This window comes from Acanthochromis polyacanthus, chromosome 5 (genome assembly GCF_021347895.1).
Source record: "Acanthochromis polyacanthus isolate Apoly-LR-REF ecotype Palm Island chromosome 5, KAUST_Apoly_ChrSc, whole genome shotgun sequence".
Taxonomy (NCBI): Eukaryota; Metazoa; Chordata; class Actinopteri; family Pomacentridae; genus Acanthochromis; species Acanthochromis polyacanthus.
The window spans coordinates 23,099,985-23,125,758 of record NC_067117.1 but is presented as its reverse complement, the minus strand read 5'-3'; the positions used below and the strand labels follow the sequence as shown (position 1 = coordinate 23,125,758).

Sequence of the window (25,774 nt, the reverse complement as noted above, 5' to 3'; positions counted from 1 at the left end):
CACCAGTTGGGGCTTTATGGGAGAGTGACCCGATGGAAGCCTCTCCTCAGTGCAAGACACATGAAAGCCCGCATAGAGTTTGCCAAAAAACACATGAAGGACTCCCAGACTATGAGAAATAAGATTCTCTGGTCTGATGAGACCAAGATTGAACTTTTCGGTGTTAATTCTAAGCGGTATGTGTGGAGAAAACCAGGCACTGCTCATCATCTACCCAATACAATCCCTACAGTGAAACATGGTGGTGGGAGCATCATGTCGTGGGGGTGTTTTTCAGCTGCAGGGACAGGACGACTGGTTGCAATTGAAGGAAGGATGAATGCGGCCAAGTACAGAGATATCCTGGAGGAAAACCTTTTCCAGAGTGCTCAGGACCTCAGACTGGGCCGAAGGTTCACCTTTCAACAGGACAATGACCCTAAGCACACAGCTAAAATAACAAAGGAGTGGCTTCAGAACAACTCTGTGACCGTTCTTTACTAGCCCAGCCAGAGCCCTGACCTAAACCCAATTGAGCATCTCTGGAAAGACCTCAAAATGGCTGTCCACCAACGTTCACCATCCAACCTGACAGAACTGGAGAGGATCTGCAAGGAAGAATGGCAGAGGATCCCCAAATCCAGGTGTGAAAAACATGTTGGGTCATTCCCAAGAAGACTCATGGCTGTACTAGCTGAAAAGGGTGCTTCTACTCAATAGTGAGCACAGGGTCTGAATACTTATGACCATGTATTTCAGTTTTTGTTTTTTAATGAATTTGCAAAAATTTCTACATTTCTGTTTTTTTCTGTCAAGATGGGGTGCTGAGTGTACATTAATGAGAAATAAAATGAACTTTTTTGATTTTGGCAAATGGCTGCAAACAAGATAAGGTGGCCTAACACAAACAAAAGTGGGTGAGACTCAAACTTTAACATGAGAGAACAAACAGTGAATACATGAAAACCCCAAAACAACATCAAACAATGTGTCAGTAGTAAAATCTATATTTTGCATTACTGTTTTGACTGATGTTGGTTACGGAAATCTGTGTGTGCGTCTTTTTGTTGTGTTTAGCACATAAAAAGCATAATTATGTCAGTTGTCCCTCAAGATTTTAGTGCAAAACCAACATATTTCAAACAAAGATTGAATCTGAGTAAATTAAAGTGATGAAACACGATTAGAATCGACTTGGTAAAATAAAACATCTTAACTCAAAGCTTACTAACTGGCTTCTGAAACAGAGTGTTAGGATCTTGCTCTGGCCCCTGTCTTTCTTCCTCTTTTCCCTCATTTCTTGTTTCCTGATCTGTTTTGGTTTTGTTCTGCCTTTTTGGTTCCCCGTCTGTCACCTCTCCCTCATGTCTCTCTCTCTCTCTTCCTGTCACTCGTCCTCCTGCTCCCCCTGTTTCACCTGTTTGCACTCTACCGGCTGATTACTGCTATGAGTGTCAGCTGCAGCAATCAGCTAAACACTACTCACCTGTTCTCCACCTCGCCTCAGCTATAGAAGCTCTGTGCTTTCTTTCAGTCCCTGCTGGATCATCAACTCGCAAGTTGTCATGGATTCTGTTCCCCCAGCAAACCTACCACCGCTGGACTACTTCAGTATTATGGACACTTCTGATTCCCCCTCTTGTACTCTGTTGTGCTCCTGTCAGTTTTGGACTTTCCCCTGGTTGTGAGTACCCTTCCTGAGCTTAGTTCTGTTATTTTGGTTAGTTTAATGATCTTCTGTTAAATTCATAGTGTTTGTAGTTGTAGCTTGATTTAATTTTTTTCCCCCCATTGCAGCCCTTCCTTTATGTATTGTTTTAGTTTTCTGCTTCAATAAAACCCCTTTTTGATCAGACCAGTTTGCCTGGGTCCCCCCCCCCCCCTCCCCGCCGTAACGCAGTGTTAAAACACGTATTACAGCTTTTGTCCATGATATGACGGAAACAAATGTCTGAAACTTTTATCGAGGATTGAATTGGGGCTTAAATAAATTTTTTTTTTTCTGTGTGGCATGTAAAACTGTACTAGATGAATAAACTAGTAACTGTAAAGTGCAAATGCATAAATTTGAGGCCTGATGAATTTTGTCTTTGTTTTACAGTTTGGGATCATGTTAATCCTGGCCAGTCTCACCAGGAAAAACAAGTTCTATCAGGGATTCACACGAGGATCCTCCAGCATCTTCAGGTGAATGTTTTAGTTTTTCAATACATAGAAATGTGCAATATTATTAACTCTTATAGAAATCTGTGCAAAATCTGAAGTCCACCTATGAAAGAATCTGTCCATCAAAATTCTTTATATTTTTTTGGTTTATTTTTGACTGTTTCCTACATAAAACTCTACAGCTTTCTTCACTGTGGGATTAATAAAAGCTTATCTAATTTGGGTAATCTAAAGAATAATAAGCTGCATTTTTAGTTTCAGATGATTTAAATGTGCCTGTTTGCTCTTCAGTCCAGCCAACTTTCTGGACCAGATTCAGAAAAAAGGACTGGTCATGGTGGTTTTTGGACTCGTGTTCAGTAAGCTGGTGATCAGTCCAGACCCTCTGCCTTTCTGCAAAGACACTCCAGCTGACATTAAAGGTGGATAGCCACGCTTTTATTCATCCTTGGTGCATCTACACTTAGTTTTTCTCTTTAATTTTACTTGTAACTATGTGTTATTATGGTTTGATTGGAGCAGTGGTGACTTTTGAACGTAGAATCTCATAAATTATTGCCCTCAAAGCTGAAACGGACCAGTTTCATCCGGTTTACTGACTTCTGCTTTACAATGATGTTTTTTTACAGTTTACTGTCCATTAAACTGAACTTTTCCTTCTTAAAAATGTCTGGCATGAACATTTCTGGAACTATGTTAAAATACTTGCACAACATTTTAACATTTGGCCTCCCTCAGGGGTCATACAAAAATGACTATAAACTCAAAGTGACTTTTATGGAAATTTCCATACATCTAAGTGTGTGTGTGTGTGTGTGTGTGTGTGTGTGTGTGTGTGTGTGTGTGTGTGTGTGTGTGTGTGTGTGTGTGTGTGTGTGTGTGTGTGTGTGTGTGTGTGTGTGTGTGTGTGTGTGTGTGTGTGTGTGTGTGTGTGTGTGTGTGTGTGTGTTACACCTGACAGTTGGCAAATTTACATAATCTCATGGTTTATACATCAGATTTTACAGATGCATCCAGGATTTGAAAATGTTTGACTTTGCCATCTGATGGTCAATTTTTAAGCTTTACTATTTGTGTGTGTTTTTTTTTTTTTTTGAAAGAGTGAAGCTAACACTGATATTTTATCACTGTAGAAATCCAAGCACACAGAGACCTGCATCCTCCTGTTGAAAGGTAATTCAAGATAAATTTTCCTCTCAGCTGTTTTAGGTCTTTGAATATTCAATTGTCTTTACCTTCTTGTTAACTAGAAGTTTGTTTTCTTTCCCACTGTTGCCAACTTCTTGAAGATAATCCAAAGAAATTCTCTAAAAGTCACGATTTTCTGTGGGAATCAATGTGTTTAGGCTTATATCGCCAAATTTGAAGTGAATCTGACCATCCTGCTTGAAATAGTACATGAAAGTTTTTATTTTTTTTTATTTATTTTTTTTAATGGCTTTCCTAATACCACAAGGTGGCGCTATGGCTGTCAATGTACATAACCACATGGATGATGTCAAGGCAGGACTTTGATCACACATGTAAAGTTTCATGCAGATTGGAGCATGTTCAGCAGAGTTAGACACCACTTCCTGTTTTATGGTGAAGGATGAATATATTGGGGAGTCGCCATGGCCGTGCCCTTTGACTTTTGAACAGCATTTTGATAACTTCATCAGGAAGGTCTGTTGCACATACTGGGCAAATTTAGGTCTCTGGGACTTGCGTCTGAGTTATTCATCTCCAAAAATGTACAGCAAATTCAAAATGGTCAACTTCCTGTTGGGTTTACAGCATGGCCGTGATTGAGTTTTTTGTGTGTCCTGATTTGCTGCTTATGCCTACAAAACTTTGTCAAATGATCAGGCTTGTTATCAGGCTTCTGCTGAGCTTGAGGATAAGCTGATTATTTGAATCAGGTGTGTTGGAAGAGGGAAACATCTAAAACATGCAGGATGGTGGCCCTCCAGGAACTGAGTTTGACACCCCTGCCTTAGACAGTCAGTGCCCTTGCACCGCCTGTCCTCGGCGCCGTCGGTGCTCGGACCCTAATTAATGATATGATTCTGAAATAAAATGAGTAAGCTGGAAAAAAGGCCACATTATAAAAGTAAAAATTGCAACATGACAATTATATCGTGGTAGTAAGTAACATCACAAGATAAAACTATCAATCCTGAAGGAAATTCCTGTACCCAATATTGCTAGTGATAGTGACATACTGTGCCTGGAAAATTAGATCTTTACAAATCCATAATATACATGACATTGTTGTACATGAAAGGGAAATCTGTGCATCTAACTTGTGCATATCTTAGGTTTATTTTCATTTTTCCACAGACCTTTTGCTGTTGTAACAATGCAAATTTCATCCACTGTGGGATTAATAAAGGCTCATGTTGTATTATTATATAGTCTATGGTACTTCTGTGCTTCTTGCAGACAAATATAAGACTTATTTGATCCCGAAGTAAATTGCACCTAAAAAAAAATAAATAAATATTGCACATTACATTGACAGTGTTGTACATGAAAGTCAAATTTTTGTATCCAACTTGTACTTGTGTACTGTATGTCTCAGATTTATTTTTTACTGACCCTTTGCTACTGTAACAATCTAAATTTCATCCACTGTGGAATTAATAGAGGCTTATAGCATTGTCATTAATATACAATCTATGGTACTCCCTTGTGATACATTTTTGTACTTACTGTATAATAGAAACTGTGCCACATCAGTGTTTTTCTTCTTGAGGTCAGATAAGACAAGACAAGATATAAGATATTTTAGGTTTATTTTTATATTTACCCTTTCCTGTAATGATGCAGATCCTCTCCCCTAACCCACTGTGGGACGACAACAACAAGGATAAAAATAATGATAGAGGCTTACTGTATTGCATTATTATACATTCTGTGGTACTTCTGCCTCGTGGTCAGAGTCTCGTCCTAAATATTCGCGGCGGAGTGAGACCTCCTGTTTGACTCCTGCCTTTGCGCCGGTCCGCCTCCCATTGGCTCCTCCGCGGTGTCTGCGCCGCAGCGTGTAGTTCCGCCCAGACTCACAGCGAAATACTAGTTGAGGCAGAGGAAGCGGCAGGCAGGCAGCGGCGTGTATTGTTTACTTAGAAATACGTTTAACCACTGAAATTCAACAACAAACCCAGCGAGGAATTGACTGGAACCCGCCGGACACGTATTTCCCCGACGAGGTGAGTCTTAAAAACCGTGTTTTCGCCGTTAGCAGCTCCAACCGTCTCACCAGTTACAGATGTGCCCGATGCCACAGGAGATTATCTCCGCTCGCTGGATTTCAACCTGTTCGTGTTGCTGTCCTGTCGTCTCTTTAAATGGACGTTGGAGCCCCAAACGAAGCTCTGTGGTACTAATTAAAGCCTCGTGTTAACCAGCTTTAGAGCCGGTGGATCGGTGGGACCGAACGAAGCGGTTACAGTTAGAAAAACTGCAGTTGAATTGAATTGAGTTCACTGCTGTTGTTCTCTACATTGATGCGACATAACGCCAGTGTTCACACCGGAGCTTGTTTTCTTATTTTTTTTCTTTTTCCTCTCATTTTGTCCGTTTCTAAAGTCTTCCCTGTTTTTCTGTCACATTTTGTACCCGCTAGATATTAAACCACATCCACCAGGCAGATACAGTAAAGCGAGGCCTGTCACGATGCGTTACACAGTGAGCTAAAACAAATGAAGAAATGCTAGCCGGATTGCTTTTTTAAAAAATTAATATAATGTGGAACACATTTACCCGGCTTATACGTATCATTTACCAATAACAGGATGATCCGGAAAACAAGAATTTAATGATAAACTTGCTGTGCACAAAACAACACAAGTTATATCTCCATTTTTTATTTTTATTTTTAAAATTTTTGTTCACAAAAAACCCCAGAAATATTAAATATCCTCTACTGCTGGGATTTCATGGGCAGGAATTCAAGGCCCAAAGCTGTGTTTGAATGTATTACCTGCCATCTCTCATGGTGTTAGGCCAGTCATTATTATTATTATTATTATTATTATTTATTTTGCCCATTTTTCTGGACAGTCTAAACTCCTCAGATCCATCATTATGAAGCACATCAGTCACAGTGATGAAGCTGCAGGTGTCAGAACATTCACACACTACATGATGGATGACATTGGTACCGGTGAGCAAGCGAAGGTCACACAGGTGGGCGTCAGGTGTTTCCCCTTTCTAAAAGTAGTCAACTTAGGGTGTGTACACTGATCTGTTGGATCATAGTCAATCTACCAAAAACATCACGGACATTAAAGTGATTTTAATTACATGATCTTGAGTAATACAATGAAGGAGAAGGTCACGGTGACCTCTGTGTTGAGCACTTCATATATGCTGTCTGTCTGTTATAGTGTCGTTCCGTAAAATGAACCGTGTTAAAGTTTCATGCTAGTGGTGTTAAATTTGAGAGTTTTATCCCCCACAATGCACTTCACGGCGTCACGTGGTCGCGAGGGTTGAATGGCGCTTACACAACAAGCAACACGCAGGATTTTGTTGCCACTCACAACATTGTAGACTGGAAAGGCCGATAGATAACTAACGAGTAACAGACAACTGCTTTCTTTTGGCGGATCTGTCAGTCAGTTTTAAGGAGAAATCGCAGATAGTTTGAGGTTTATGGCCACATCGTTGGAATCACTCCACTCCTGGTTGATTATTACAACGAATACCTACTGCTTAACTAATGGGAGTGTCAAAAGTTGTTTATTAATCCATACATTTCCCCCTAAGGTCTTGAAATCTGCTGCAAACTTCTTCACCAGGCCTCTCCAGACTGAAATGTTAAACTGTTTTAAATTGATTCATGTGCTTTATTGCAACAATTTGCGTTACAGTTGTCACATATTCTCATATTTGTTCAATCTGTGGTGAGGTTCACTCTCCACGAGCGCTCGGAGAAGTTACAAAAAGTCACTGGAGTGGAAGGGAGAGCAGCATAATGCAACAATTCTGTATTTTCAATTGCATCAACACTGTAAGCGGATGATGTAAAAAAAAAAAAAAATTTAAGTACGTCAGTTGCAAAGAATGACACTATTAAGGTGCTTTTCAGCTTGGATTACAATTTACACTTGATGTATTACAGGGATTACAGAGTACATAAAAAGTGAGAAATGCTCTTGTGTGGAAGAGGATTTCTTACAGCAAAGGCAGGGATGAATGTCAGGGAATAACACTCACTGGAGAGATGGAGACAGTAATTAAGCCACTGTGCTGACAGTCAGTCTGCGTTGTGTTCACTTTCACCTCAGCACTACTGTGTTTGTTGGTGTGCCAGCCCTGCAGGGGAAAGCATAACCTGTGTGGATGTTTACTGTGACTTCTTCTCGTAATTGGAAATGCCTAATACCTTTGTCAACAAGCACGCTCTTGTCTCATTTTGTTGTTACGTTTTAGTCATATCATACCAAGCACGTGTAGCAAACACTTTGTGTGTGTTTTAAAAATTTATTGCCATGAGACTACTGTAAACATCGTATTACGTGTCTTTTCCTCAGCCTGACTCTTTCTTTTGGAGCTCTGCGCTGCTGCTGCTGCTGCTGCTGCTGCTGTGTTTTTCTATGGAAACGGCATCTGTAATTTAAGCTGTGCCAGGCCTCCAGTTACAGCACAAGCTTTGCAAAAACAGCTGATATATGTATGCGTCTGTTCCAGGTTAGCTTCTGAAATTTCCATTGACCCCCCCCAGCCTAACAGTAAATTCGGACAGCTACCAATCTACCCCTGCCCCATCTGTTTTTAGAGCGGGGATGGGATGGAGGATAAGCCTTCTTATGGCAAACTGGTGAATCTCAGAACATCGGACGCAGTTGCTAGCTGGCTGGCTGCAGTGGCGTCCACACATTTTTCAGACACTCTTATCAGCTGGATCACACCCCTGCTGGAGGGAGGGCTCTGTCTGTCTCCATTTTCTTTATCAACATCAGCAGTAAAATCCGCAGGTGGGGGCGAGGAGAGGCAGAGCACAGGTGGTAAGCTTGTTGATCCAAAATGCTGGATGTAAGCCAAGCTGGACCTTTCGATCCCCCCCGATGTGTCTACCGTTCATTTAGGCTCATTTATTTTTTGCACCTGCACATAAATTTAAGTAAATGCACAAATTCCATCACATGAACAGTATTGTATTCTCTTTTACTTTCTCTGAAGGTTGTTGTTTCATTTCCTGTATCTAAATCCAAGGAAATGTGCACTCTGAATGATCTCCTGGAATGTGTTTATCAGGGAGAGAGATAAAAAGTAAAAGAAAAGGATTTTAAAAATCCCAGTTTATCATAGATACAAATAAGCTGGCACACATCGTACACCAGGCTCTGGAAACGTAAACATGTTAGCACCATGCAGCTTTAGTTCCAGTGTCTCACAATAGGCTTTGCACCGCATGAATGATTTCATCCTCAGCTTGCTTTATGGTCTAGAGAACACCCAAGAAAGTTAAATGGTTTATTGCGACAGTGCAAAAGGCAGATACAGGGCCCTGGAGGTTTGAAGATCTTCCCCCTCAGGCTGTGTTTCTGCTAGAGGCAGTTACATCCAGACAGAGATGATACGCAAAGACCTGATCCTGAAACACTGGACTTTTCTTTAAAAGACTGGGTCCCTGGGGAGTGTGTGTAGCTCAGTGTGAGTTGTGACTTGCACATTTCCACATATAGACATGCTTTTGAGATATTTGTAATAGAATAATTGTCACTACCTTGTTGTGATTCATTTGATGCTTAATTTCTGGACTGAAAGTTAAAAACAACTGCTTGAGCCAAGTGGGAGCTCCGCTGACTGGTACAGCATTCCACGTTGGTTGTTGTGATGAGAGGAGGATGACTTCATGTAAATGGTGAAAAAGGTCGTTCGATTTCAGCGGCGCCACCAACCGAGCTGCGGATGGCTAAGGGGGGGCCCCCCCCCGTGGTTGCCAAGGACACCGCCGACCTCCACAGCAAGGATTCGCAAAGGGAAGGCGCCAGAGGAGCCACCTCTGTGTTTCTCTGGGAGATTGAATTGTCAGTAATCAGTCATTGTGACAGCCAAGCTGACCACACGGATAACTCTATTAGCAGAGGCTGTGTTCTTGTGAGGCAACAGGCCTCTGATACACTGAAACACACTGAGACATGCTCACATTCAAAGCCGTCTGTGTATTCACAGGTCTGCACTGTTTCAGGACACACGGACTCTCATGCCTCTGCACTGTCTTCATGTTTTATGGAAGGACTATCTCATGTTTCCATCCTGCTTGTTGGCCTGATGCTGTGGGCGTGTATTTTAGTGTGTGTGTGTGTGTGTGTGTGTGAGCTAGTTAGTGACCGAGCTGCACAGATGGTCTCGCTGCTGCCTCCACAGCTGCTCTTCGGCCGGTCTGACCGCAGTCTACGGGTCCTGCTGAGCCTCCAGCAAGACTCTGCTGTTCTGGAAACTCTGTCTTCTCACATCGGCCAGCTGGGATCCAGCACACACACAGGATCTCTCTGGCACTTTGTCTTCCTCTGTGCTCTCTGCACAACTGAGCATGGCGAAGGAAATCCCCACAGACTGAGCGGCAGCTAGCCTAGCGTAGCAGAGTTGGGGCAGGTACTCTATTAGCAGCACTGAGTGCAGGGCTGACAGGACCGACCATTCACTTTTATTTATAGCCGGATACCAGGAGCAGAGGCTCATTCAGCCAGGCTCACACCTCTGTGACCTATCAGAGCGGGTCTATCAAGATTCATCTGTCCCCCCTTAGTAGTGGTGATATGTTTTTTTCCCTTCAAACCCATCCCCTCACCATGCCTCCCCTTTGTGTGACCTGTATGTTCTATAGAGTGTATTGTTTTATTGAGGATGTGTGTCATGTAGCTACAACTTTTTAAATTGCAGTCTCCATAGTGCCATTCTCTTATGAAGTCTGTTTATCATTGTTTGAAAGGATAAGCTGGGTCAAAGCCTTGTGGAATCTCAGGCAAAGATGAAAAACATTAATCATGTGTGTTTGTTTGTGGCAATCGCAGCATAAAGCACTGTGTATTCTTAATTTGCAAACTTAGAACCTACAGTGTAGAGCCACTAGTGGCTTGTGTTCAGTGGGATGGATGATGTGACCCAAAATCTATTGTGCATTTTTTTGAGGGGGGTATTGACATTGGTTCCTCTACCTTAGATGTGATAAACGTCAAAGTGTACAAGCATAAAATATTTCTCTACACCCATGTTAAGGTGTAAGTTATCCCCTTATGACAGGTGCTAGAAAGGTCCACAATGTCCTGAAAAGAGGTTCAATCAGGTGTGGACATCTTGCTGTCAATATGAGTCACAGTTGTAGCCATCTTCAATTTAAATAGAGCACTTCATGAACATCTGTAGCTTTCCAACATGTGGTTTCAACTGCATTCTCTGGTTGTAGTCATGGAGGCTCAGTCAAAACACACTGACCAGTAAGACTTCCCTCGAATTGATATGTAGCTTAGTGCAGGGACTACTTCTTTATTTATGCATGATGACCAAAATAGATGCTTGGCTAACTTTGTGAGGCTCTATAGTACAATGTACTGAGGAAGGAGGGACATGGAAGGGTTGAATCACATCCCAGCTGCCCTCACAAACGCCCAGATTCAAAGCCGTGTTACCTCCTTTTTTTTGTCATGGATAAATTGAGTTTCCAGTTTGCCGGTCCGAAAAATCACCCCAGCAGTGGAAAATGTTACCGTTGGTCTCTGGGTCTGTATTAGTGCAGTAAATTTAGCATGCCTTTGGAAGTTATGACAAATAATTTTACAAACCATAGCACTCTATTTAGGAAGGTAGTCAGTCGTCCCCAGAGACTTTTTTTCAGACTGTGTGCGTCTTCATATCCGAGGTGCAGCATGCTGATGATGCCAGTAGATGTGTGGTTATAAATCAATACAGCCAGATGCTGCTGCTGCTTAATCTCATAAGACCATTAGCAGATAAAGTGGCCCCTCAAGGAATAATGCAATTCTGTAAAAGCCCTCGGAGAATAATGAGAGGGGTCCTACACTCTGTGACCCTGCAGGATTAGGAATTTGTGTGAATGTCTATACAGTACCGTGGGTGTATACTGTGCTTTTTGTGGTGTGAGCCTCGGTGTGTCTGTATATGGAGGTAATGCGCCTGTTTACACGGTTGTCTGTTTGTGAGGCTGTCCCCAATATGCCAATAGAGGTCAGAGTGAGTAGAGGAGGGCCCCCTTTTTTGGCAGACAGATCAGTGCAGTGGCTGCTATGTGCCAATGAGCATCTTTGCTGATGAACCAAGCTTTTTCTGCACACACACACACACACACACAGTGATGTATGAGTAGTGTAGGATTTCCCTTCCAAAAATATGCAGTTATGCGGTTTATTAGACGGATGTTTTGAAGAGAGAAAGCTGCGTACATTCAGAGTGAATATCAGGAGTAGGAGGACAAGGTCATGATGCACGAATTCAATTCAAATTCAATCGGGTGTCTGGGTCTTAAAACTTCACAGCCGCTGTCGCAATATTGTTCCTGTGCGTATAATGTCCCATGTTCAGTCCAAGTACAACCACTGCAACATTTTTATCACTTGCGTTTTGAGTTATGACTGGCCGGAGGCTCAGGATATTAAATGTAGTAATGGCTGAGCCAGTCTGTCTTCAGATTCGGTTTTGCAAAGAGGGGTGAGCCAATTATAGTAATGCAGTATTTAGCATTTATTAGACCTTTTTAACCGTGGAGGGATCAAACGAGGCGGCTTGTGTTTGAGGTGGTAGATTTGTTTGGTCTCTGGTAGACTGAGCTGATCTTGTATTTCCTTTTTTCTCTCCTATTCAGTGATCATCTGTGCGTGTTGATGTCTGCTTCCATTGTACGAACTTCTTATACCAGAGCCGAATCACAGCTCAAAGCACCCAACCCATTGTTTTCAGTTAAGTTTCAAAGCAGGCGTGGGTGCTGTTGCACATTTTGATTTGGGATATTGGATAAGAATAGACCAGTTTGATTGAATCTTGAGAAAGACATCAGAGCAGTGTTTCATCGTCCTCTTTTTGTTAGATTGTCAAAAGAAGAAAAAAATGTTCTGTCAGCTCGTGTCAGGGGAATCATACAAGCTGTAAGGAGGATGATGGAGCCTCAGGAGAGCAAGCTGTCATTTAATTAAGTACAAGTGAAGCATGGGGAGCTGTGAGTGTGTGTGCATCAGTGTGAGTTGCTCTTCGTGCTTGTTCATCTGTGTGTGTTTGCTGACAGTATCAGCAGGGGATGATCGGTGTTATAGGTCAGCTTTTCCAGGATGGAGAACAAAAGAGCATACTACAGATCACATTTCTGCCTGGTTTTTACCCTTTGAATCTAAAACTGAACAGAGCACAGTAAAATTCAACTGTTGTTTCTGTCACCCATGTTGTTATTGACCTGACAAGAGGAGGAGGTGGCGGGCTAAAATGCCAAACAAATGGATTTTCCTCTTCTAATTCTCTTACCAAACGACCAAGCTTAGAACAGTAATCTGGAACTGAGCCTTGTCACAGTCCATTAGCTTTACTCTGGTGTGGATTGCCACCTTTCCAGACTGAGAACTGTAAACACTAGCTTGGCCTTGTTATGAAAAGTTGGCGGATAAAGAATTTTCTAGTGACGTCTGAGAAGTCTCCCAGTCTCCCAGTCTAACAGTAGAGCAACATGACAGTTATTATTGTGCAGGAAGAATTTGGTTGGGCTCTTGAAGTGAAGCAGGCTGCCTGAATGGTTAGCAGGAGGCTAGTATCTCTGGAATTTGCTCTGGCCTGCTTTCTATTGTGATGAGAAGCTTGGTGGAGTGCTGACGGAGGACCGAGGCTACAGTTGAGGACAGACATGCTTGTGTGCCTCGGTAATTTGGCTGCCATTACCTCACAGAGAAAGCAGACAGGCTGATGACACTACTTCCTCTCACTGGAAATGAGCTGGTAATTGTGAGTAGCTGTGTTTCACATCAAGGGCTGGATATTTCGATGGATGCAGCCCACTGAGCTGGCTTTGAAGGCGGGAAAATGGTGCAGAGTCAAGGCTTGTAAAAAAAAAAAAAAAAAAAAAAAAAAAGTAAAATGGTTGACTTGGATTTTTGGCAACATGTAATTTTTGAAATTTATCAGTAAAAATCTTGTACACCTGTGATGACTTTTTGAATTAAGGAATGAAGGGTTCACTTTCTCAGGCAGGATTTTGTCTGATTAATCCACCGTAAATGAAGATGGACAAAATCTCTTGTCACGTCACACACGGGTTTCTGTAAGAGCAGTCTTTAAACCGTCACCATCTTGGCAGTGCGTGACTCTGACTAACTCCTGCTAATCCAAAAATGGACAATGAGGTGGAGCGTGAGTGGAGCTGAGGTGAGCCATGGACTGTCCTGTGATGGCTCCCACCTGTCACTCAGAGCAGCCAGACTCTTAATTAGACATAACCTTAAGAATTAGTACAATCTAAACAGGTGGGTTATGAACAGAATTTACACTCCGTACAGTTGTCAGTCACAAACATTGTAAATGGCTCCAGCAGTTTTTTGGCTGTAGACATGTTTATGTCTGCCTCAGAGTTGGACCTTCAAACATGGAAGTCTATCGAGATTGACTCACTTTTGGAACCACTAGCATTAGATGCCACCATTAAAAAACATTATGAAAATGTTGTCAGTTAATTTTATGAACAAACTCCAAGCGTACTGCCGCTCTGGCTCTTAAACCTCCTGTCTTATCTTAATGATCGAGCCCCCTCACCATGACAGCTAGGCTGAAGTCTCTGTATTCAAAGTAAGGTAGTGAAATTCAAATCAAGCCTTTCATTTCTTGGCCTGTATTAGAAATATTTTAGTTAAAATTAACAATAACTATGGATTATATTGACTAAAATAAAACATTACATTGTGGTAGACTTCTCAGATATATTACCTTAGGCTGGATGAGTAACCCAGGCATGCAGATGTTGGTACAGTCATTATGAGGTGTCAGTGTGACTGTGATATGGAGGAGGAATACACGATGACTGCTAGTTTTTTGTCTGATACTGTAGTTGAGTGATTTCTAATCAGCACAATATTTTCACAATTCATAGTTGACAGAAACACGTTTGTGAGTGTGTTACAAATAACAATTGCGCCACAAATATCCAATCATTTGATGCTGAGTGTTGGAAACAATATTTTTCAGAATTTATAGTTGACATAAATATGTGTGTGTATGTGTGTGTGTGACAGTTGCACCACAAATATCCAGTAAGTTGGTTTTGAAAGGTTTGCCACAGTTACTTCTTGAGAATCAAAACATTATCCTAAATTTATGCAGTTTTATTTAACTGCTTTGAGGCAAGAAGCCAAGTAGATCTTGATTGGCATCAAAGCATTTTCTGAAATGGGAAGTCTGAAGTAAATCTAATAAATAAACCATAATGATTCAGATTTAATGATGTGGTAATCTTTTCAGTGACTGAGATGCAGAAGTTTTTAAACTGTGTGTAATGGATAATAAGCGTCTGGTGTACATTTCTGGTAAAGTTTATTCAGATCAGTGCACCAGAAAACAGATCTGGCCTAAGCCCCTTTTGTGGATACTTTGCGCTATGCTTTTGTGTTTTACGTGGCACACTGAGTTGAATTGCAGGCTGTCATCTTTGCTCTAATCCTCTTCCTACTGCAATGGCCGACTAATGTGTGAACACAATTTCAGCTTTACAGCACATCGCCATGGCAGCGTGCCTGAGGGCTGAGTCAGGGTCTTCATAGAGACCTGGAGGCAGGTTAATATGAGGTCACCATGGTGATATTCACCTAGGTCAAGCTGTAGCCAGAGAGGTCAGAGTGAAAGAGCGGCCGTGACGTGAATGATGATGACAACAAATTATTCTGAGGTCACAGTTGCTATGGCGAGAAACAGGAAGGAGGACTAATTGAAAGGGCTAAAGGGACGGTCAGCATCACAGCTGGGCTCTCAGTCGTCCATCATACGGCCTGCTTAGACTTCCTGATGGTCCAAGGTGAGGTAGAGATGAATAGACAAAGACAGCAGGAGAGAGTGCACAGGGAGGAGGAAGAGGAGGAAGAGGGGAAAAGGAGGAAGAGGGGAAAAGGAGCAGTAAAGGATGTGTTCATCAATCACTCAGGGCCGTCTGCTGACATGGCAGCGACAGGACTGCTTTTTGTTGGCAGAAACAACGTATCTATCTAAAGTAGGTGTTTTGGCAGGCACCTCTGTCCACATATGAATGCATTCAGGCTCCGGCTCCTCGGTGTTAATCTTGTCTTGTGTTTATGCAACGAAGTGAAGCGTGACTTCAGAGTCGGCAGCCACCCGGCCATTCGGGTGGTGTTTACAAACACGAATGGAGGAGCCGAAATGAGCCGAAGAACACGGCGGGATGAGCCGAAATGGGCCGAAGGTGCAGGGAAGAGACGAGCTCCGAATATTTTCGTCTGGGGGCAGGAAGGGGTGATCACATAGACATATGTGTATATGTTATAGACATCCACACGTGGACAAAATTGTTGGTACCCCTCAGTTAAAGAAGGAAAAACCCACAATTCTCACTGAAATCACTTGAAACTCACAAAAGTAACAATAAATAAAAATTTATTGAAAATTAAATAATCAAAATCAGCCATCACTTTTGAATTGTTGATTGACATAATTATTTAAAAAAACAAACTAATGAAATAGGGCTGGACAAAAATGATGGTACCCATGACTTAATATTTTGTTGCACAACCTTTTGAGGCAATCACTGCAATTAAACGATTTCTGTATTTGTCAATGAGCGTTCTGCAGCTGTCAACAGGTATTTTGGCCCACTCCTCATGAGCAAACAGCTCCAGTTGTCTCAGGTTTGATGGGTGTCTTCTCCAAATGGCATGTTTCAGCTCCTTCCACATATGTTCAATGGGATTCAGATCTGGGCTCATAGAAGGCCACTTTAGAATAGTCCAACGCTTTTCTCTCAGCCATTCTTGGGTGTTTTTGGCTGTGTGTTTTGGATCGTTGTCCTGTTGGAAGACCCATGACCTGCGACTGAGACCAAGCTTTCTGACACTAGGCAGCACATTTCTCTCCAGAATGCCTTGATAGTCTTCAGATTTCATCGTACCTTGCACACTTTCAAGACACCCTGTGCCAGATGCAGCAAAGCAGCCCCAAAACATTACTGAGCCTCCTCCATGTTTCACCGTAGGGACAGTGTTCTTTTCTTCGTATGCTTGGTTTTTGAGTCTATGAACATAGAGTTGATGTGCCTTACCAAAAAGCTCCAGTTTGGTCTCATCTGTCCAAAGGACATTCTCCCAGAAGCTTTGTGGCTTGTCAACATGCATTTTTGCAAATTCCAGTCTGGCTTTTTTATGAGTTTTTTTCAGCAGTGGTGTCCTCCTTGGTCGTCTCCCACGAAGTCCACTTTGGCTCAAACAACGACGAATGGTGCGATCTGACACTGATGTACCTTGGCCTTGGAGTTCACCTTTAATTTCTTTGGAGGTTGCTCTGGGCTCTTTGGATACAATTCCAACGATCCGTCTCTTCAATTTGTCATCAATTTTCCTCTTGCGGCCACGTCCAGGGAGGTTGGCTACTGTCCCGTGGGTCTTGAACTTCTGAATAATATGAGCCACTGTTGTCACAGGAACTTCAAGCTGTTTAGAGATGGTCTTATAGCCTTTACCTTTAAGATGTTTGTCTATAATTTTTTTTCGGATGTCCTGGGACAATTCTCTCCTTCGCTTTCTGTTGTCCATGTTCAGTGTGGTACACACCTTTTCACCAAACAGCAGGGTGACTACTTGTCTCCCTTTAAATAGGCAGACTGACTGATTATGAGTTTGGAAACACCTGTGATGTCAATTAAATGACACACCTGAGTTAATCATGTCACTCTGGTCAAATAGTTTTCAATCTTTTATAGAGGTACCATCATTTTTGTCCAGGCCTGTTTCATTAGTTTGTTTTTTTAAATAATTATGTTAATCAACAATTCAAAAGTAATGGCTGTTTTTGATTACTTAATTTTCAAATTTTTTTATTTATTGTTACTTTTGTGAGTTTCAAGTGATTTCAGTGAGAATTGTGGGTTTTTCCTTCTTTAACTGAGGGGTACCAACAATTTTGTCCACGTGTGTATGTGTATATGTTTATGTGATCACAGGACGAGATGAGCCGATGTGGACCGAAGGCGGAGGGAAGACAGTAACACTGCATATTCTTTCTGCCCGGTGACGTCCGACGGTGGGGGTGGGGGGGTATTCGGATACCAAAATTAATATCCGGATAGTGTTGTAGCGAACGAATATTCGGATATTCAGGGTATTCGGGTCCAGCCCTATTGCCAACAAGAGAGGAGGGAGGGAGGGAGGGAGGGAGGGATGCTAAATAATTTATCCACTTATTAAACTGACAGATTTCAACATGTGTCTACAGTTCCTCTGATAAAATCACTGTCAGAAATAAAGCCTCCTGATCTGCCAGAGACACTGCTGACACTAGGCTGCGGTGAAAGCTGACCTTTTCCTGCATATAAAGAGCCTCGTGTGGTTTTCTGACATGGGTTGTTTCTTGTCATTTGTTCATTCAGCACATTCCCCTTGTCCCTCGCTATGTGGCATGATATTTAGCCTTGAAACGAGGCTCCCCTGATAGCAACATGCCGTGCAGGGAAATTGACCTGAAGAAGAAACGAGGGAAATCATGCGTGAGCACTGGAATGTAATCTTGTGTTACCTCATTCTTAATAACGTAAGAACCAGGTAAAACAGAATCTGGTGTCAGGGAGACCATTTATGAGAGCAATCTACCACATCAGATGCTCCGACTCTAGAGGCTAGAGGGTCTTGTTCTATCACATCAGCTCTCTCAATCCTTCCCCCATCCTCTTCCACATTCCTGACATGGTGTGAATGTGGGACAAACCCTGCAAGCTGCACAGATTGCAAATGACATTTCCTCCGCTGTCATCTGGTACTACTTTCCTGTTGCAATTACACTAAGCTGTGCTGTCATATCAAGACAGTATGTATGTTACGTTTGACTTCTCAGGAATTGTCAGGGGTAAAATTGAACTGAAGGCGATGAAGCTCAGAACAGGTTTCAGCAGCAGTCTTTTCTACCACTATCTATTCCCCTTGTCTCCTTTCCTCACATCTGTCCCGTGGGTCTATCCTAGCTTAGAATAAACATCAGCAACCAGCTTTGTCTCTATGGCAACAACTGTGCATGCTGAACAGTGAAGGAGTAGGCAGGAAGGGGTGGCGATGCTGGTGGATGTTTCTAAATGCGGTGTGCTGTTCTTTCAGCTGATTTGGTGTTACAGTAGGTTAAAGGACCAGCAGGAACCCAGGGGGGGTCACATCTGTCTGTCTGGTGGAAACCAAAGGACAGAGGTTATGATGGGAGGGAATGGAGGCGAAGTGCTTAGTTGCCCGGGTAACCCAGTATGAGAGGTCAGTGGGGTTGAACTGTGAAAGCCACCCAGTCAGTCTGTCACTTTAAGCTCGCCTTGACCCCTGTCTCCCTTAACACCTGAATTTCCCGGCTAGCCAGCTACAATTAAAGCAGTCTTTGCCTCCATCCCACTTTCTGTGACAGCCCGAGGAAGTGTTGGATTGATCCGGCCAATACGTTCAATCTGCTCAAGCATTCAGAGTATTTGTTTTTCTTTTTTCCTTGTTCAGTTGTCTAAATATTATTTAGTTCCACCCTTGAGCCGGATTTGTCAGCAGGGATTTTGCCGGGCATGTTTTCACTCCCCATTTCTGCTCGCTGAGTACTTCCAACTCTGGATGTTTTTACTGTTTTTTTTTCAGGACTGTTTTATGTAATTTGAGGATTGTGCTCAGTTGTACCCATCTGCTTTATCTGGTTGTTTCTAAGCGAGGTGCCAGAGCAGGGCGACCCTTGACCCGTTTCATGCGTCAACAGCCAGATGTCTGTTCAGACCTTTGTCAAGCAATCAGAGGATGAAGCTGCTCATAACACAGACATGGCATGACATCATTATTGCTGGTGTTTCCAGCTCAAAGTTGGCTGCTGGACTCCTCACTAACCAGCCTGAAGGTTATCTGATTCTAGCAGCTCAAGGTCATTACAGGAGGGTTGGCGCTGACTCAGGAAGTGATTTCAGGCGCCGTGCTTAGCTGCTAGCTAGTCCTCTGCCCAGTCCTACTTCTTGCTTCTTTCTGGTGGCATCAAGTGCATTTGCTCTGATAAATGCTTGTCTTTTTTATATCAAGGCTGCACCACAAGGCTGCTGTCGTGCAGTACAGGTTAATATGGCTTTGTCTTCCCTTTCTAAACATTGACCTAGAAGAGGCAGCGGCTCCATCTGCTGTTATTTGCAACTTGAGCCACACTCCTGGGCACAGCCAGGTAATTCAATGCTACTTCCTGTCCTCACCTTGTGCAAACAGGCAAGGCCGAAGAGGTACCGTTTCAGGGAATGGTGGGGGAGGGGGGACATTTTTGTGTCAATGTTCTTGTTCAGTAATTATGTGCGGGGACAAACGGCTGGTTTCAAGGGGAAAACAAATGAGGTGGGCTTTAGAGCTTCTTGTTAAACCTGGCCTGATCCCTCTTTGTGTGTGCGCTTGTTTGCACACCACCTGTGTTGACTGGAAGTGTGCCCTTTCCTGAAGAACTGAGAAAACGACCTCTCTATCTCCCATCCCTGGCTCTGGTATCCTCATATCGGTATCACAGTGCGCCAGCATGGAGTTGAAAGGACAAGAGACCCAGGAGAGGGAGATGCTTTCAACCCCATGCTACTCAGACAAAATAAAGACTTTGGGAAATTGTAAAGGGCGCTTTTCACCGTTTTACAAGAGACTAAAGAATTAATCAAGTTATGAAGCAATATCTGAATCAGTGATGATGATTATAATTAGTTGCAGCGAACAGAACTGCCATTAAACATACATTATACATGACTTTAGACATCTTCTTTTATTCAGTCATTTTGAACGGTCAGTAGAAAGATGGACAATTTTTTGCTAGATGTGCATGTTGCACGTGTGTTGCTCGGCCAGCTGCTCTTATTTATTAAAGCAGAGTATAATGTTTTTCTCTTTCTCTTGTTGGACAGAGTGGTTTAGAGTGACCAGACAGGAAGATGGATGAGCTGCAGGATGTACAGCTGACTGAGATCAAGCCGCTGCTGACCAATAAGGTAAGCTGTGGTGAGAACGAGACAACACTGACGCTCGGCCGTGCACCCAAAAACATCTATATAACCACACACACAAAGTGAAAAGGCATGTTTTGTGCTCTGTAAGTGAATCAGCTCCCACTATGGCGGTCCTTGGCAAATACATACGCTAATATACCACGCAAGCACACTCTGCAGTCTCGTTCATCAAAGTGAATTATTCATATCTGCTCAACCGTCAAGAGGGAAAGGAAAAAAAGGGAAAAAAATGAGAGAGCAAGTCGATTTAGAGGGGAAAAAAAGAAAAGACATAGACAGAATGAGGCAATAGAGTAGAAGAGAAGGAGGTGTGCAATGTATGAGAGTCACAGAAAACAGTCCAGCAAGAATGAAGAAAGATCAAAAGAGAAGCTGGAAGAAATTCATCTCTCTTTTTTTCTGAAAGCTTGAAAGACTCCATCAAGTGAGCGACGAGGAGAACAGACAGAAGACGCAAAGGAACAGCCAAATGGCAGATCAAAGCTCCTCCTGTCCTCTTCTGGCCTCCTTCTCTTCTCAGCTTCATCTCAGCGGCTGATTAACTGATTAGAAAGAGGGTGTTTACACCAGAGTGTTTTGTTCTCCCCTGGGGAGAGTCGGTGGGGTGGGGGGGAGCAGCGATGCTAGCGTATCAGGTCGGAGGGGGTTTGCGTTGCCTCAGCGATGAGCTGGAAGAACGAGCAGGAGAACATTTGGCTTTGCCAGGGTTTTATACTCGTTAAGGTAAACGTCTTCTGTGAGCATACAGGGTGCGGAACATGCTTCATAAAAATCATCTGAATGAAGGAGACTGGCACTGACCTCTCACTCCACCTAGTGGCCAGCTCATTAAAAAGTTAAACCGGGAGTCTTGAAACAGTGATGGAAAAAGGATCCTCATTTTTTTTCTGTTTGGTTCTATGCAGAAACAGGTTCTGATTACCATATGGATCATACAAGATTTTAACTGATCATGCAGCTAGGAAAGAGGAAGAAAAAAAGAACTGCTGCAAAGTAACCATAACAGCAGTCAAGACCAACTAAACATGTTTTATCATCTGGGATTATGAATATATGTGACTTTTGATTCTTTTCAAGCCACCTATAAGGTGATTCTAAGCAACAGGATGCCAAGTCCGACTCTCCACTTACAAGACTTGTAGAATCTGCTGCTAATGTCTTGGTATCTGATACAAAAAGGTACCATCAGTAATATTTTATAGTCCAACAGCTGATGGGAATTTCATCCATTTAAACAGAGCTGCATCAGATTATATGGAAAATATGCTAATTTATTAAAAACTCCCCCATCTTAATCTTGAACGTGTTGAGGCACTTTACTGTGATGAAGATGCTTTCTAAATAGATCTTAAACATGTTTTATTATATATCCTGTGGGCAATTTTTTTTAATGTGTTGCTCGCACGTTGAGGTTCACTTATCTTAAGACCTAAGAAAACGCTTTTCATTCCTTTGAACTGGCTTCATCACTTTTTATCATTATCTGAAAATTAAGTGTAGTCTTGCAACAAGCATGATTTTACCATGATTTCTGCCACACAGCTATGTCAGCACTAAGAAGAAAGACGGCTCTGTAGCCACCATCTGCCTCCAAACCCAAGTACATGTTGTACCTACAAATGAATCCCATAAGAATCTTCTCTGTTGTCTGCTGCCCACTCTCACCTCTCTGCCCATCTACTCTCTAGCATCCTACTGATTCAATAAAGACTAATGATGCACCATCCTAGAAAGAAATTATTTCTTCTGCTGTTAAACTAAAGTATTATTGGTGTTAATGTAAGAAAGAGAAGGAACTGTAATGAATAAACCTCCATTTCACAAACATACTTTTGGCTTCATACAGAAATGTGGCATCTGTAGGTGTAAGGTACATTTTGTCTCACCTCTTCATCTTTTCTTGCAGAATGCACGCAACTTTCAAGATTTTGACTGCCAGGTGAGTGTTGCTCTCTGCTCCTTTTGTTGTACTGTGGTTAGAGACGATGCTGTTGTGCTTGTGGAAGGGGGTTGGGGGGGTTGGGGGCATTGGGACATGGCCTCATTCTCAGCCCCTCACTGCTGAACCCATCCGTTTTCCTGCCCTACATCTAAACATTGTTCCTCACCAGTAACAGCCCATTTTACCACATGCAGGTGAAATGTGTTGTTTTTTGTTTTTTTCAATGGATAAACCAGTGAGGTCAGGGAGTGTTTTGCTCAGCTGGTTCTCCCAAGTCTGCCCTTGCTGGCACTGACTGTTAACAGAATAGAGAAAACAAGAGTTTAGCGGGAAAAAAGCTCTTTCATGATTAACCTTCTGTTGCTTTTGATTATGTGCACCTGTGTTTCTGTGGCGTAGCATGCAAATATTTGACCTATCAGATAAATCCTGGACACAAGAGACCATTCCTGATGAAGCCCCAATCAGAGTATTAATGATGAGTTCATTCGATAAAAGCATGTTTGATTTTTCTTTTTCATTCAGTGGGCAAAGAATATTCAATATTTAGGGTCTGTGTTGGCAGTGAACCTCTTAAAGGTCCCATATTGTGCTCAGAATATATATTTAAATTTATCAGTTACAAATGTTCAAGTAAAAAAGAAAAGATGAATTTTAACATGACTGTGTAACTCCTGGTTTTAGTCATGCTCTAAATGGGCTGTTTCAGTGTCTGTAGCTTTCAATACAGTTGAGCTGCTCTCAGTGCTTCTTTCAGGAAGAAGACTCTCTCTGCGTCTGTGATTGACAGCACGAGGCAAAACAGTTGACCACGTTTATTTGACAGGGAAATAGCGCTAAATATTTCCCTGTGAAATAAAAGCGATTGTTTTGAAGTTTTTTACTGCATTAAAATGAACTATATGTGACCACATAGAGCAAGAGAGAAGAAAACAGATGTAGACACCAGCTTAATTTAGGTTTCACTGAACAACAGACGACATTAAAAACCGTAACCCAGCCAGTCTAGTTTATTGGTTTCAAATTGGCCTTTAAGTTTCCACCATCCCTTAATTTCCACAGAGCTCTCACCTGTCGACATACATTCAAAGTTAATGGTAACATTAGCCATATTAGGCTAGAGGAATGGCAGTGGTAAATGTCTGTGTATTCTCAAAGGGTTTAGGCTGTACAAAACAAGATAAAAATGGGGTTTCAAACTGAGACCTCTGAAGGTGAAAGATGGAAACTATATAGCTACTACACTTCAGCATCGCCATAACAATGTCGAGTTATATTACAACACATCACAGGTTTTCCTGCAACCCTGCCTTGTTTTGTTTTCTTGAATTAGTATGTATGAACCATAATTCTGTGTCAATTGGCTGTCATGTTTGTGGACTGTGGGTGCTTTGGACTGATATAAAGAGCCACTATATTCACATTAGCAACCTGTTTAGTGAAGTTAAGGTAGTTTGGGAAACACTGAAGGAAAAAGAATATTTTTGGATCTCCTTTTTACAAAAACAAAGAATTATGTTGATGGGCAGCTGGATCACCCTTCCAAATATGTGAAACCTCATTCAATTTTTAAGGTCAGAGAAATATTCCTGCGAGGTTGAACACCCTGATGATCTTTAATCTGGCTGGAAACCCTACATGTCATTCTCATCTCACTCCCTTTGGAACATCGTACTGTAAGATCACTAGAAACGGGCAAAATGCCATAAAAATAGCCTTGGATGCTGACACTGTGGAATTATACTTTTGTGAGGACTTGAAGGGCATCATGTTTTTCAATCAGCTCATCGTAGATCCAGCAGTTGGTTTAGCCCCGTCTCTAGAGATTTTTAGCAGGACCTTTAGACTGGCTTCCCAAAGGGCATACAGTGTCGCTGTTTGAGGATAGTAATGTATTTCTAGGTATAGATGTGTTCCTAAGATCTGTGGAGATACTTCTTTTCTCTCTTTTTTTGTGGTGAACACATGGTCTTTACAGAGTTGGATCTCTTCTAAGAGTTGTTGCAGGTGGTATCTGCCGCAGTTTGCTTGTAGTGTTGCAGACAATGAGCCTGCTTTTTGCAGTAGATATTCAGCTATGAGGGGATCTATTTATGTGATAAAGTCAGAGTAATTATCATTCCAGAAAACAAGGTTATTGGCCTTGAGTGGGCAATGCTCCAGATTCTTTTGTTTGATCCTATCTTTGCATAGGGAATCAGATTGCCATCCCTCTGCCTCTTGTGCAATTTGCTTTTTCTACCAAGGAGTCTCCTGCATGAGTAGAGCTCTCTGCTGTGTTTTAATGGGTATCACGACTGCAAAGGGTTAAACCTTTCATCCCTCTCTCACTTTCTGCAGTCACGGTTGCTTCCAGCATCCCACCAGAGCTAAATATAGCTGCTGCAGGCAGGGGAGGAGAGTAAGCATGTTAGCTGGAGCAGGCATGCCACATGCTCCCCAGCATACATTCCTGCCTGCACTAATATTAATACATTTATATTCATACAGTGCTGCCCTCCATCAGCTGCTCATGTTCTCAGCGTGATGTTCGTTCCCTCTCACCTTGTTGTGATTCAGTTCAAGTCATGCAGTTGTAAGTTACAGAAAGAATTGTGCCAGGATTCGTCTCAGTGGTATTGAGGCAGACTTAAGTGTATTTGACCTTATTTCCAAGGCGGCCATTTTGACCTCACAAAGTCACACTCAGGAGTTTCAAGGAATTAAGATAAATCCTTAAAGTAATGATTTGTTTAAACTCTATTCAGGAGGTTGTACCAGTGTAACAACTCGAGGGATAATCACTAGATGAATTGTTAATCTTGCAGAAAGCTCTAGCTCACTTCAAATAAAATTTGACAAATTGAATTAACGTTGACCCACTTTTTGGCATTATGTCATTTGAAAATGTAGGAAATGATAAAATGTCATGTTGAAACAAGTTGTGTTATTTTATAGTAGCTTTCACTATGTGTAGTAATACAAGAGCAAATGAAGCTCACACGCACTACAAGGCATCAGACTTTCCATGAATAGAGCATGTGTAAGAGGGGAATTTACCACTGCACCGTCTGAGCCGTGACACTCCAGCAGCTGGAGGACGAAGCCAGCTGCTCTCCTCCTGCTGCTAGAGCTCCCACCACAGGCCAACCACAGGTACTGAGGCAGTTATGTCAAAGCCCCAAGTCTCCAAAGCCCTGTGCACCTGAAGGAGGCGGATCGTGATGGCAGTGGTGAGGTGGGGTTAGAAAAGAGAACCAGAAGGAGTCCAGCTGCAGTCTTGTGTCTGCAATAAGACCCTGCTTACATCACTGAGAGGCGAGGAGGGGATGAAGGTGTGAGTCAGCTTCGTCACACCCATGGGACCCGCTGTGTTTTAAAGTGCATGATTCAGAACACCCAGATATTTCATGCACATGGAAATGGCTGACTGTATGCTCAAAAAATAGACCTCATGGTGTGATAGTGTTAATGCAATGTTTTTATTCCTTGGTTTCAATGAGTCTCTCTAGTGATAAGTATTGTTTTTCCATGTA

The 25,774-nt window shown here is 42.4% G+C and overlaps 1 protein-coding gene and 1 long non-coding RNA gene across 4 annotated transcripts in view; both read left to right on the top strand.

The window, feature by feature from the left end:
* Nucleotides 1-1,325: 1,325 nt before the first annotated feature.
* On the top strand, nucleotides 1,326-3,567 carry LOC110955072 (uncharacterized). Its single transcript, XR_007941994.1, has 5 exons — nucleotides 1,326-1,663; nucleotides 2,081-2,166; nucleotides 2,437-2,567; nucleotides 3,279-3,318; nucleotides 3,435-3,567. It is a non-coding gene; the product is annotated as an uncharacterized LOC110955072 (long non-coding RNA).
* A 1,608-nt stretch (nucleotides 3,568-5,175) lies between these two features.
* ndrg3a (ndrg family member 3a) overlaps nucleotides 5,176-25,774 on the top strand; it is a 35,343-nt gene continuing 14,744 nt past the window's right edge. For all 3 annotated transcript variants that reach the window (XM_022200203.2, XM_022200201.2, XM_022200204.2), the window contains exons 1-3: nucleotides 5,176-5,339; nucleotides 20,216-20,299; nucleotides 22,224-22,256. In XM_022200203.2, the coding sequence (XP_022055895.1) occupies nucleotides 20,243-20,299; nucleotides 22,224-22,256 (90 nt within the window). In that variant the 5' untranslated portion in view covers nucleotides 5,176-5,339; nucleotides 20,216-20,242. The remainder of the gene's footprint in view (nucleotides 5,340-20,215; nucleotides 20,300-22,223; nucleotides 22,257-25,774) is intronic.